General features: G+C 33.3%; 1 protein-coding gene across 3 annotated transcripts in view; it reads left to right on the top strand.

Moving 5' to 3' along the window:
• Capn7 (calpain 7) overlaps positions 1-12,038 on the top strand; it is a 37,843-nt gene that overhangs the window by 15,094 nt on the left and 10,711 nt on the right. For all 3 annotated transcript variants that reach the window (XM_034637148.2, XM_071618612.1, XM_027947845.3), the window contains exons 7-12: positions 2,414-2,540; positions 3,009-3,094; positions 4,803-4,896; positions 6,617-6,763; positions 7,699-7,805; positions 8,531-8,651. In XM_034637148.2, the coding sequence (XP_034493039.1) occupies positions 2,414-2,540; positions 3,009-3,094; positions 4,803-4,896; positions 6,617-6,763; positions 7,699-7,805; positions 8,531-8,651 (682 nt within the window). The remainder of the gene's footprint in view (positions 1-2,413; positions 2,541-3,008; positions 3,095-4,802; positions 4,897-6,616; positions 6,764-7,698; positions 7,806-8,530; positions 8,652-12,038) is intronic.

The following is a 12,038-nucleotide window of genomic DNA, read 5'->3' as shown; positions in this document are numbered from 1 at the left end:
CTTTGTTTTCAGTTCCCTTGTCATGGCTTATGTTGACTTACTTTGACCTAACAAACATACTCATAGTGACTAGTACAGGTCTGGCACAAAGTAAGTACTCAGTAACAGTTGTCCCGTTGGCTGATTGAATCACAACAGAAATACAAGCCAGTAAAAGAATTGAATGGAAAAGTGGCACAGAATAACGGTATCATTGTTTACTAAAAGGATCCAACTTAAGGAAGAGTTATAAAAGGTATTAAATTGACACAGCCTTTCAGAAAGGACAATGGCAGTTTGTCAAGAACCTTAAAAATATTGCTCCGTTCAGGACTCCCCAGCTTCTGGTCCTAATGAAATCAATATTCAGTTCAAAGGTGTATGTAGTAAGAGCATTCATTAAAGAATCTTTTTTAAAAACTTGGTGCATTATAATTATACATAATAGTAGGATTTGTTATTACATATTGGTGCATGCATACCAGCGGTCAGTTTTGTTTCCAAGTGTCTCGCCTTTCCTTCTCTTCCTCTATCCTCCTGACCCCCTTTTCCTCTGCTCTCCTCATCTTCCTTCTGTTTTCATGAGATTCCCCAATCTACATACCAGTTTTTCCTTTTTTCTCGCTTGCTTCAACAGTATGAGAGAAAACATAAGACCCTTACAAAAGCGTCTGTTAGAGCAAAAAAATTATTGAGACAAAATATTTAGGGCTATGGCAATAATTCAATAATGATACATCCATACAATATATATGCTACCCAAATAAAAAGTCTTTTTAAAAATATAGGAAAAATGCTTACAATATTATAAATTAAAAAAAAAAATAGAACAATAGGGCTGCTTTTCATTTTCCAGTGTTTTGCTATTCTTAAATGGCCAAGAATTAGATATCTGACTGCTAATAAGTCAACCTAATTTTTTCCCTCTGGCAACCAACTGTGAGATGCTAGTAATAATTGGAGTCTAAGGAATCCTTATATCTTAGAAACTTTAATAGCTTTGATGTTAAGAGCACAGATTTTAGAGACAAACGTTCCAGTTTGAATTCCTGAGATGCTGGATAAGTTAAATCTCTGTTTTCTCATCTATAAAAATTGAGGATAATAATAGAACCTACCTCATGGATACTGTGATGATTAAAAGAGTTACTAAAATACGGAGCACTTAGAGTGGTGCTTATTATATAGCAAGCACTATGTAGGTGTATATAAGGGTTAACTGATAGAAAAATACTTATTTTAATAAGTACTAAATTATAATAATTTGGCTACATGTTTCAAATATTTTTAAAAAATTTTAAACTTTCATAATTTCACCTCAGGAATCTTCGATTTCTCTATTGTAAGTTTCAAGTAGTCTTAAATTTTCCCCTCAGAATTTATGATGGTGATCTTTAAGCTCCTCTAAATTGAGTTAGATCTCTATTTATAAACAGCTCCTAATATTACACAGGCACCAAGCCTGTAACACCAGAAGTTCTGTGAGATAATGATCAGAAAAGTTTAAGAAATGGTGTATGGCGTATTCTACTCAGAGATTTACAACCAACATTGGCTTATTAAAAGTCTAGATTTGTCCAGCAATGAAGAAAATAATACTTTGGCCAAAAATTTGCAAGTCATACCTGACTCCCAAAATCCTTTCTCTTAGTATCTATCAGCATTCTTTGAAAACAGAATGTCATGTTTGTTGTAGTTTGCATATCATAGACCTTATATAGTCCAGAAATATTTTGAAATCCAAAGATTTGTCATTCATCCTCTGGAAAAGGTTTGGGAAAAGGTAAGTTTTTATTTGGTGCTGTATACCAGTTTTGGAGAAATATTACAGCATAGAGCAAGTAGAGGGTAATGGGTAAGAATGGTGGATTTGGCACCAACTTGGTTTAAATGCAGTTGTACTCTTCATTAGCTACATGACCTTGGTGTTAATCACTTTAAGCCTACTTCAGAACTATTTTTAATAGAGTTGTTTCGAGGATGCTTGGCACAGAACTGATACTCAGTAAATTAGCTACTTTCAATTAGCCTTGCAGAGAGGAGTTCAAGACCCAGGTTAAGGCTTTGTAGCTTCCTAGGGTCTTTTGAATGAATTAGCTTATACTGTTGTCATGGCACCATTTTATTTCTGAATTTCTTGAACATAAGCATTTCAAACTAAACTTTTAAATTATATTTTTAAAGTACATATAAACAAATTTAATTTAGCTTTGCAGTTATTTATGTATATTTATTTAGTTGAGGATGTTCAGGTTGTCTGAACTCAAGATAAAGAGCCAGATTGAGACTAGAGAGTTATGTTAGGAAGATATAAGTATAGATATAGAATCACTATACCAAAGAGAAAAAATATACTCTGTAGGATATTTAATTTTGGCTTTAAGTCATTTTTTTAGGTTTGTTTGTTTATTTATTTATTTATTTATTATCTCAGTGATAGATTGGGCAAGCTACCGTTATCACCTAAACAAAAAACTACATTTTCCAAATGGGTACGACCAGAAGATCTCACCAACAATCCAACAATGATATATACTGTGTCCAGTTTTAGCATAAAGCAGGTATACATTTATTTTGTCTACTTTTATGTGCAAGTTAGCATTTTAAGAAAATTTAAATATGGATTTTTTTCCTAGATTTTATATATTCTTATGCATAAGTATAATTGGAACAGTTATTTATTCAATGCATTTAAAGATTGAGATAATTTGTAACTATGAATAAATTTTTGAGCATTTATGGATGCTCATGTTTGTAGATGAGAAACTTGAGATTCTGAATTTTGCCTTTGATAGGGAATAGATATAAAAGGTTTTTACTACTTAAATATCTAATTATTCTAAATTAACTTTATTGAAATACTTTACTAGGATTTGTGTGAGTAGAATTTATGAGTTAGCAACTTGACATTTCTGTAATTTTCCTAACAACACTCAAGAAGAAAAAATCAAATTTTGGGTGCATTGAATAAATATTAAGCTATTGTGATATATGAATGAAAACATATTATACATTGTTCTTGTTAACAGACAATAGTATCAGATTGCTCCTTTGTGGCATCATTGGCTATCAGTGCAGCTTATGAAAGAAGATTTAATAAGAAGTTGATTACCAGGTAAAATTTTGATTTGTCCCTTTTCATAGAATTGTTTCTTTTCTTTTTTTTAAATGTTCATATTTTTTTTACAGAGAATTTTTTTTAATATTTATTTTTTAGTTTTCGTGGACACAACATCTTTATTTTTATGTGGTGCTGAGGATCGAACCCAGCACCCTGCACATGCCAGGCAAGCGCGCTACCACTTGAGCCACATCCCCAGCCCTCATATAATTGTTTCTTAACCAGATATTACAAACTTAGGCCTAGTAAGGCCTATCACAAGAATATTATGACCCTTTTGCAAATGATTCATATAGATGGAAAGATACGCTAAAGCAATCAGTACATGTGCGTATGTAGTTAAAAAATATAAATGGAATAAATGTTTTGAAATGAAGTCAAAGTAAAATCACATTATATTTATGACACTTTGTAATTGTACTGTGCAGTAAGATGGCCACTAGCCACATATGGCTTTTGAATACTTAAATGGGTTAGTCTGAATTAAGATGGGCTACAAGTATAAAATGACTTGAGATTTTGAAAATTTTTTTTTTTTTTTTAGAGAGGGGAGAGAGAGAGAATTTTAATATTTGTTTTTAAGTTTTTGGTGGACACAGCATTTTTATTTTATGTGGTGCTGAGGATCGAACCCAGCGCCCTGCGCATGCCAGGCGAGCGCGTTACTGCTTGAGCCACATCCCCAACCCAAGATTTTGAAAATTTAACACACAAAAAAGGGAAAATACCTCAAATTTTTGTATAGAGTATGTGATGTAATAATATGTATGGTTTAACAAAATATATTAAAATCATTAAAGTGGGTATTTTTAATCTTGATACTAGAAAATACAAAATGGCATATTTTTCTATTGACAAGAACTGTTTCAGAATGTTTCTGAAATACTTTTAGTTTAAATGTTATATTAGCTTAAACTCATTCATTGTAAAAATTATTAAGCATAATTTTTTCATCCAGTGGTTTTTTTTTTTTTTTTTTTGGTGCTAGGGATTAGAGCCCAGAGCCTTATACAAATGAGGCAAACACTCTCCAAACTAAGCTATACCCTCAACTTTCATCCAGTTTTTCTTGAGTGGTTTTTGTGTGTTAAATCCCAAAAATACAAAGATAATTAGATAGACTTTAATTTCATCTGTTTGCCATACTAAGTAAATAATTTGCAGTATAAGTGATTTGGCCCAAATTTATTTTAAAAGAAAATTGATAGAGAGTTTTTAGAAGTATTTTGTGGTATAATTTTATGTAAGCTTATCAGCATTATACTTACTATCTTTGTTATTAGTTGAAATGATCTTCTTTTCTTTACCTCAGTGGTAAAAGATTATTTTAACTGCCTTAAAATATATCCACTTGGTGCTTTATTAAAGTGTATAGTTAAAAATTAAGGATTTTTCAGAATGTTGTAAAATTTATGCCCTATTTTATGATCTTATAAAATACATTCCTAAATTTATTTATAGTAAGTGAGCCCTTCGATTAGAGTGAAATTCTTTGTCTAGGCCTATTATAGGAAAATGTTATATTATAGGAAAATATTATATTTTTATAAAATTTTATAAAAATAATTTTCATACAATTTTATAAAATTGGTAAGACAATAACAAATGTCTGAATGGGATATGTTTAAATGGAATATAATATCTTATATAGTAGTTGATATTGAATATTAATATTATTATTTTAATATTTTTCCTTACAAAGCATAATTTATCCCCAGAATAAGGACGGTGAACCAGAGTACAATCCATGCGGAAAGTATATGGTAAAACTTCATCTCAATGGCGTCCCTAGGAAGGTGAATGTCTCTTCCCTTACATACTTTTGAATCTGAATGGAAGCAATTAAGAAATGTTCTGTGTAAACGTTTTAAAAGTCAGTTTAGTTGATTTCGAGTCTGTGATTTTTATATATGTTACTCCTAATAGTGTCACATGCTAATAATGAAAAATAAAATCCATGAAAAATAGTCTGGTGGTTGTTTTGAGATAGGGTCTCACTATGATGCCCACGCTGGTGTCAGACTCCTGGACTCATATATTCTTCATATATGCCTGCCTCAGCTTGTCTTATAGTCGTACCCACCCCCACCACACACACACTCTTTTTTTAAAAGTGGTTCTAAGAAAATTTATGCAAAGTTCCAGTAAGTAACATTGAACTCTAAAGATCATTAATACTTAAAATAAACTTTGAGAGTTCGTAATTTTTTGAATAAAAGGGAATCAGACAAGCTAAGTCTGTTAGGTGAGGAAGAGTTTGTAGCCATAAGATGATGGAAGAAGTTTCTAAATTTTCTTTTGTGAAATATGCATAACTTAAGGGCCTTGCATTGTCATGATTTCCTAGCATCAACCTCAGCATTAACTGGGAGCTTGGTAGAATTGCAGAATTTCAAGCCTCACCTCAAACCTACTGAATGAGAATCTACATTTTAATGAGATTCCCTGGTGATTCCGGTCTGAAAGTCATTACTCTCCAGCTCAGTAATTCTCAAATTTTAGTGTGCACAGAATCACCTGGAGGGCTTATTAAAATATAGATTGCTGGGCCCTACACCTAGAGTTCTTGATTCAGTAGATCTGGGTTGAGACCAGAATTTGCATTTAACAAGTTCCTTGTGATGCTGATGCTGTTGTCTGGGAGCACCCATAAAGAGCCACTCTAGCAGATTACTTAAAAACAATTTTTTTTGAGAATGTTTTTCTGAGCTGTATTTCTTATAACCTCATGTTTGAAAAATCTTTCAAAGTGGAGTCGTAGGGCTGGAGATATAGCTCCGTGTTAGCACTTACCTAACAGCAGCAGCAGCAGCAGCAGCAGCAGCTCCACCACCACGAGAACAACAAACTGGTTTACCTCTTCGTGTCAGTGTAATTTCTAAAATTGTACCTTATTCAAAATGCAGTGCATAATCTTCTCTGTTAGTCTTCAATCAAAATTCTTCTTATCCCCTTGTCTTCTAAACTTAATAAGAATTACATACTGTATCTTTGTGGTGTTTATTTCCTGTTATTTATACATATTTTTTAGCTGAACTTTTCTACTTTTACAACTATGTAAGATAATAGTCTTTTTACAGGTTTAGAATAAAATGGCAGATAACAGTGTTACTTATCTTAATGGTGGAGTCCTTTTAAAATTATTAAAATATAATTACATTTTAGAATTTCTAATAATTTTATTTGTAGTTTTATGAAATGTTAACCAGTGGCTTACCTGACAGGTTAAGCTTGTAAGACACCATATTAAAATGATCAACATTGCTGGGAATGTAGCTCAGTGATAGAGCATTCACCTAGATACTAAGGTCCTAGATTCAATCCCCAGCATCTCCCCTCACCAAACAACAAAACCCCAACATTTTAAAATTGACTAGGATTCTAGAAGCCTGAAACTGTCATCATCTTAATAATAGACAGACTGTGCCTTTTATCTATATTGAAAGTTTTTTTTTCCTTGATAGGATTTTCAGATATTTTGTTTCACCTAAGAAAGTTAATATTCTCTTTCTGTAGGTAATAATTGATGACCAGTTACCTGTTGACCATAAGGGAGAATTGCTGTGCTCTTATTCCAACAACAAAAGTGAATTATGGGTGTCTCTTATAGAAAAAGCATACATGAAAGTTATGGGAGGATATGACTTCCCAGGATCCAACTCGGTAAGTAATAGTATAATCCAAGCACAGACTTATTTTGTCTAATATGACTATTTTAAACTTGAAAAGTTATAGATGTTTTTGTTTATGGGAAAAGAGAAAGCAGAGTATCGGCCCCTGAGAAATGTTGATGAGCCCCCTTATTATGGGGATATATATGTTCTTGTGTAGGGGTAGCACATTGTGTAAATTAAGGTTCAGGGTGTTGATTTTCTCTAACTTTAATATAACTGTAATGTTGAGCTATGTGTCATTATTCTTTAGTTGTAGGAGATAAACTAACAAACTTAAGCCAAAAATTGGATTGGTGTGACTTTAAATTTTGACACTAACCAGCTTATGACCTTGGAAAAGGTGTTTGCCTTTCTTAGCCTCTTTGTGTGTGTGTCATATAAGGATTATATTCCCCTCTCAAGGTTTGTAAAGATGAAATCAAGTGATACATGAAAATCACCCATTATTTGTACTCGATTGGTTTTCCTGCCTAATACCAGGCCTTCTTCACTCTTGAGGATTTTATAATGCTAGGTGGAGAATGTAAAAGTCATAGTAGTCTTTCTTCCTTGTCTGTTGCTCTGTCCTTCAGATACTTTTTAGTTTAGTCTTCTAATTCATTGCCTGTTAATTTACCCAGTGCAGCTTGAGAGAAAGAAGGGGGATGTATGTAAACCAGTAGAAATGACTGTCCTCCTGCAACCATGTACTCGGTGGTGGATGACATCATCAAAGCATTTTTTTCTGTTATGTATTTTGCGTTTTTATCAGATTTACCAGTTAAGACAGTTCTGTTACATTCGGAGCAGAAAACAGCTTTTAACTATTTTCTGATTATCCCTATCAGAGTCATTATACCAAATCAATGAGACTTAACAGTTGCCTTCAGAATTATTTAAGAGTTTAAAAACATTTGACAATCCCTTAATGTGTTTATATTGCAGAATATTGATCTTCATGCATTGACTGGGTGGATACCAGAAAGAATAGCTATGCATTCAGATAGCCAAACGTTTAGCAAGGATAATTCTTTCAGAATGCTTTATCAAAGGTAAACTTTTTTTTCTTTTCTTTCTGGTATTAAAAGAGGCTGTCTTATTTAGAATAGAGATGTAGAAGCTGTCATTTTTAGTTAACAGGGAAATTGTCTTTAAAATAGACTTCATTTTATGTGCTTGCTACAGTCTGTCCTCAGTTATCCTCAGTGATAATCACAGTTAATCCAAACTGTAGATAATCCAAAATTTTTGAATCTGGAGATATATAACTTGGAAAAAATATTTTGCACTTACTAAATACTTACCAATTCAAGGAAAGATGGGAAAAGAGAAGTCTGAGAATTTAAGTTATAAGTGGATAATCCACATGTAGGGACTGGAGCATTATCCAAACAATAATACACATTCAGTAGCAAACTAGACAGCTCCGTGATTTGATAAATAGTATCTGTTGTGAAGAAGTGCATTTGGTATTTCACAACTTCATCCTTATTTATAAACTAAAAATTTAGCATTTGCTTTTCTTTATTGTTAGGTGTCTGCCTAAAAATTGTCGTCTTGAAAATAAAGAAATATAATTTATAATATAATGACTTTAAAATATCTTCTTGTTGAAGTTTCTCCAGGGGTGATAGGGATAGCCCATTTTTTAAAAAGATTTCTACAAAAACATTTGTAGAAATTTCCATGCTAGCCACTAAACTAAAAGGAAAGATGGTGTGATCTGAAATTCTAAATGTGTTATCCTTTAATTTCTGTCTTTTTGGGGTCATTCTAGATTTCACAAGGGTGATGTCCTCATTACTGCATCAACTGGAATGATGACAGAAGCTGAAGGAGAGAAGTGGGGCCTGGTTCCCACACATGCATATGCTGTTTTGGATATTAGAGAGTTCAAGGTTTTGCCTTAAAATTTTTTCTCTTATTTTCTTATTTGGTAAGACATTGTAAGGATCCCAGTGATCATCAGACTTTTGGAAACTGACAAATCATGGTTTAGGTGGAATTTTTAAACCATTCAATGTATTAACTTGACCATTGGGAATTATGGAATTAAAGGTGGGAAATGAGAGTTGACAACACAGATATTGATGTTAGGATAGACACTGTTACATCTTTTCCTTTCTGTGCAAGTATCAAGGTTGAGGTGAACACAAAGCAGCCCCCACGGTTCCAGACTGCATGTTAGTGTTGAGGTCAGTTGCAGTGATAAGCTAGAGCTGAGTAGACACCAAGTAACTATTTGTGAAAGGAGGAAAAATAGGAAGATGCTTGGGAAAAGGACACCTGGCAGTGGGTTGTTTGTGTGAGCAAGCGTTTGTCTTCCTTGGGGTCCTTGTGTGCTGTCAGGCCTTTCAGACCCTTTGTCAATATATACTGGGGCTTAGGTGTTCAGATGTGACTTTGTTAGTTCTTAGGTTGTTATTTTTAACTGAAAATTTGATCAGTTGTATGCATTGGAAAAATACAAAGATTATGAAGGAAGTGTTCATTAATAATAGAAAGTATAGTAATCAGATCATTCAGCAATAACAGAGTGCCCCTGTGTGTTAGACTGCTATTTTTAATGGAACGTATTAAATTACCATCATAACTCACTTAAGGATGAGAGATACAATCTGAGAAATTTGTTGTTAGATGATATCATTGTTATGCAAATATCATTGTACACAAACCTAGACGGTATTGCTTACTTCACATCAGGCTATATTGTACTTGTGTGCTTGTGTCTTCTAGCTTATAGTTCCTAGGGCCATGATGAACAAAACACCGTATTAATTTAATTTGAGAGAACGTGATGCCCTTGAGATATATGGTAAATATGAGATGCATGAGGCTACTGCAACCCAACACAGCATAAACTTTTTAAAAAAATTTTTTTAGTTGTAGATGGACACAGTATCTTTATTTTATTTATTTTTATGTGGTGCTGAGGATCAGTGCCTAACATGTGCTAGGCAAGTGTTCTACCACTTAGCCATAACCCCACCCCAGCATAAACTTTTTTTTAATAAGTAGAAGTACACTGTAAAATGATGATAGAAATACAGTAAATACATTAATCATTAATGTAATCCTTTATTTTCAAGTATCATACTGTACTATACTTTCATATAGTTGGCAGCACAGAGGTTTGTCTACAGTGGCATCGCAATTTTAAAGATATATATATATACACAGCCTGAAGGTGATAGCTGTATATACAGTATTTTGGTTAACACAAACCTTTCAGCTTTCTTAGTTGCAAACAAATGAACAGTGAATTGCACCTTGATATTGTGTTGGCTAGACATCACTAGGCAACAGAAATTTTCAGTTCCATTATAAAAATTATGTATTTATTTCATTAAAATTGGCTAAGAATATCAAATTTTATGTGATACTAAATAAGCTGAGAGGTTTGTGCTTTTCTTAAAATTGTAATTCCCAAAATGCCAGTTAAATATTGTGAATAACAGTTGTTATTGTTCAGTACTATCATGTGTGTTTTTTGTTAGAACATACCGTGAGATAAGTAGGTATTAGTGAATGTGACCAGTAGTGAGATAATGGCAAGTAAATTTTAAGTTTAGATAATGAAACAATCAATGGGAAAGTAAGTTTGAATTTGAGGAAGATTCCTGTGAAAGATATATCATTTACTTTGAATAATAGGATTTATTCTGATTGTCCAAAGTAAACTAGGTAATATGTTTATGAGAAAAATAGGAACCCGTGGTTTGACCTGAAAACAGAACAGTTTGTAAAAAAAACCTGCTGAATGCCAGTAATGTAGGAATGTCCATGAATTGCCTTTCTAGTTAAAAATAAGTAGCATTAGTTACATAGTGTCTCAATTCCTTGTTTTAGTGATTCTGTAAAGATTGTGGCATTGTACTAGAGCACGTGCATATGGAGCAAACTGTGGTCCCGGGACAGGTTTCTTCACTCTAATAATGCCCACATTTATTCTGCAGTGTTGTGAATGTTACTGATTAAAAACATTAACCAGCTTGAGCAGGTATCCCACACTGTGGAGTTGGCCTCAATTTCCTTTTGTTTATGTGAGCCCTTTGTATAGTCAGGGTTAATTTTTGCCTTAAAACATTCTTCATGTGTATTAAAATTTGAGGGTTTTTCCCAGTATTCTTTCATTGGGTATATATTTGAAGAGTTTCCTGGAGTTCTCTCTCTTCTCCCACCCAGTATTGGGTATTGAACCAGGAGCTTGGCACATGGCTAAGCTACCGCTCTACCACTGAGCTACATTCTCAGCCCCTTTTCAATTTTAATTTGAAACAGAGTTTCTCGTAACTTTGCCTGGACTGACCTCAAACTTGTGATCTTCTTGCTTCAGCCTCTTGATCTTTTTAGATGTTTTTTTGGCTGATTTTATTGTCTTTATGTTGAGACATTGATTTAATTCTGATTTCTACTTTAAAATATTTCCATGTTGGGTTGGTGTGGTGGCACATACCTGTAATTGTAGCTACTCAGGAGGCTGAGGCTGGAGGATCACAAGTTTTGAGGCCAGCCTGGGCAACTTAGTGGGACCCTATCACAAAACAAAATTAGAAAAGGTCTGGGGATGTAGCTCAGTGGTAGAGTACCACTGGATTCAATCCTCAGTATCAAAGTCCATGTCTGTCTCATACAGATATCATCAAATGTTTCTCTCTACAATCTCATTTTTTTAGGTAGACTTAGTCTTGGACTAAAGCCACCCATGATCATTTGTGACTTTCTTAATAAGATTTTTCTTAATAATATTTATTAATATTTCCATAAAGTTATAACCCTTTTTGTTTGCTTTTAATATGCTTACATATTCTGAGATCTTGTCTTCATTTTAGTCTCAGCTGTTCTTGGGTCATTTTTGTGTCTCTTCCTGGAGATAATGTTCCATAAATAGTTGTCTGTGAAGGTACATCTCTGGTTCAGACTGCTGCCTTTCAGTCCAGACATGTCTCATCATGGGATTTCTGATATCTTCCAAGGCTTTTCTATTTCTGCTATTTGGAAATAACCCATGGAAATGGGATGTTTCAGCACAAACCATATTTTTTAAAAAAGATTTTTTAGCAATTCTTTCCCTATTTGGGACCCTTTGAATTGCTGGTTCTCTATTTAGCATTAAAAATCTACAGCTATTAAATCCTTGAATGTCCCTGATACCTGGAAGCTGTCTCTGAAAAGCTTATTAGAAGTCTCTTTTCCTTTGTGTTCCTCTTTCAGAAATTGATAGAGTCCTGAAATAATGGAGATTTCCTGCTTATGCAGAATGAGGTTTATGAAAGAAGAGTTAG

The sequence above is a fragment of the Marmota flaviventris genome, chromosome 1 (genome assembly GCF_047511675.1).
Source record: "Marmota flaviventris isolate mMarFla1 chromosome 1, mMarFla1.hap1, whole genome shotgun sequence".
Lineage (NCBI taxonomy): Eukaryota > Metazoa > Chordata > Mammalia > Rodentia > Sciuridae > Marmota > Marmota flaviventris.
Note: the sequence above shows the minus strand (reverse complement) of the source record. Positions and strands in the feature narration are given on the sequence as shown.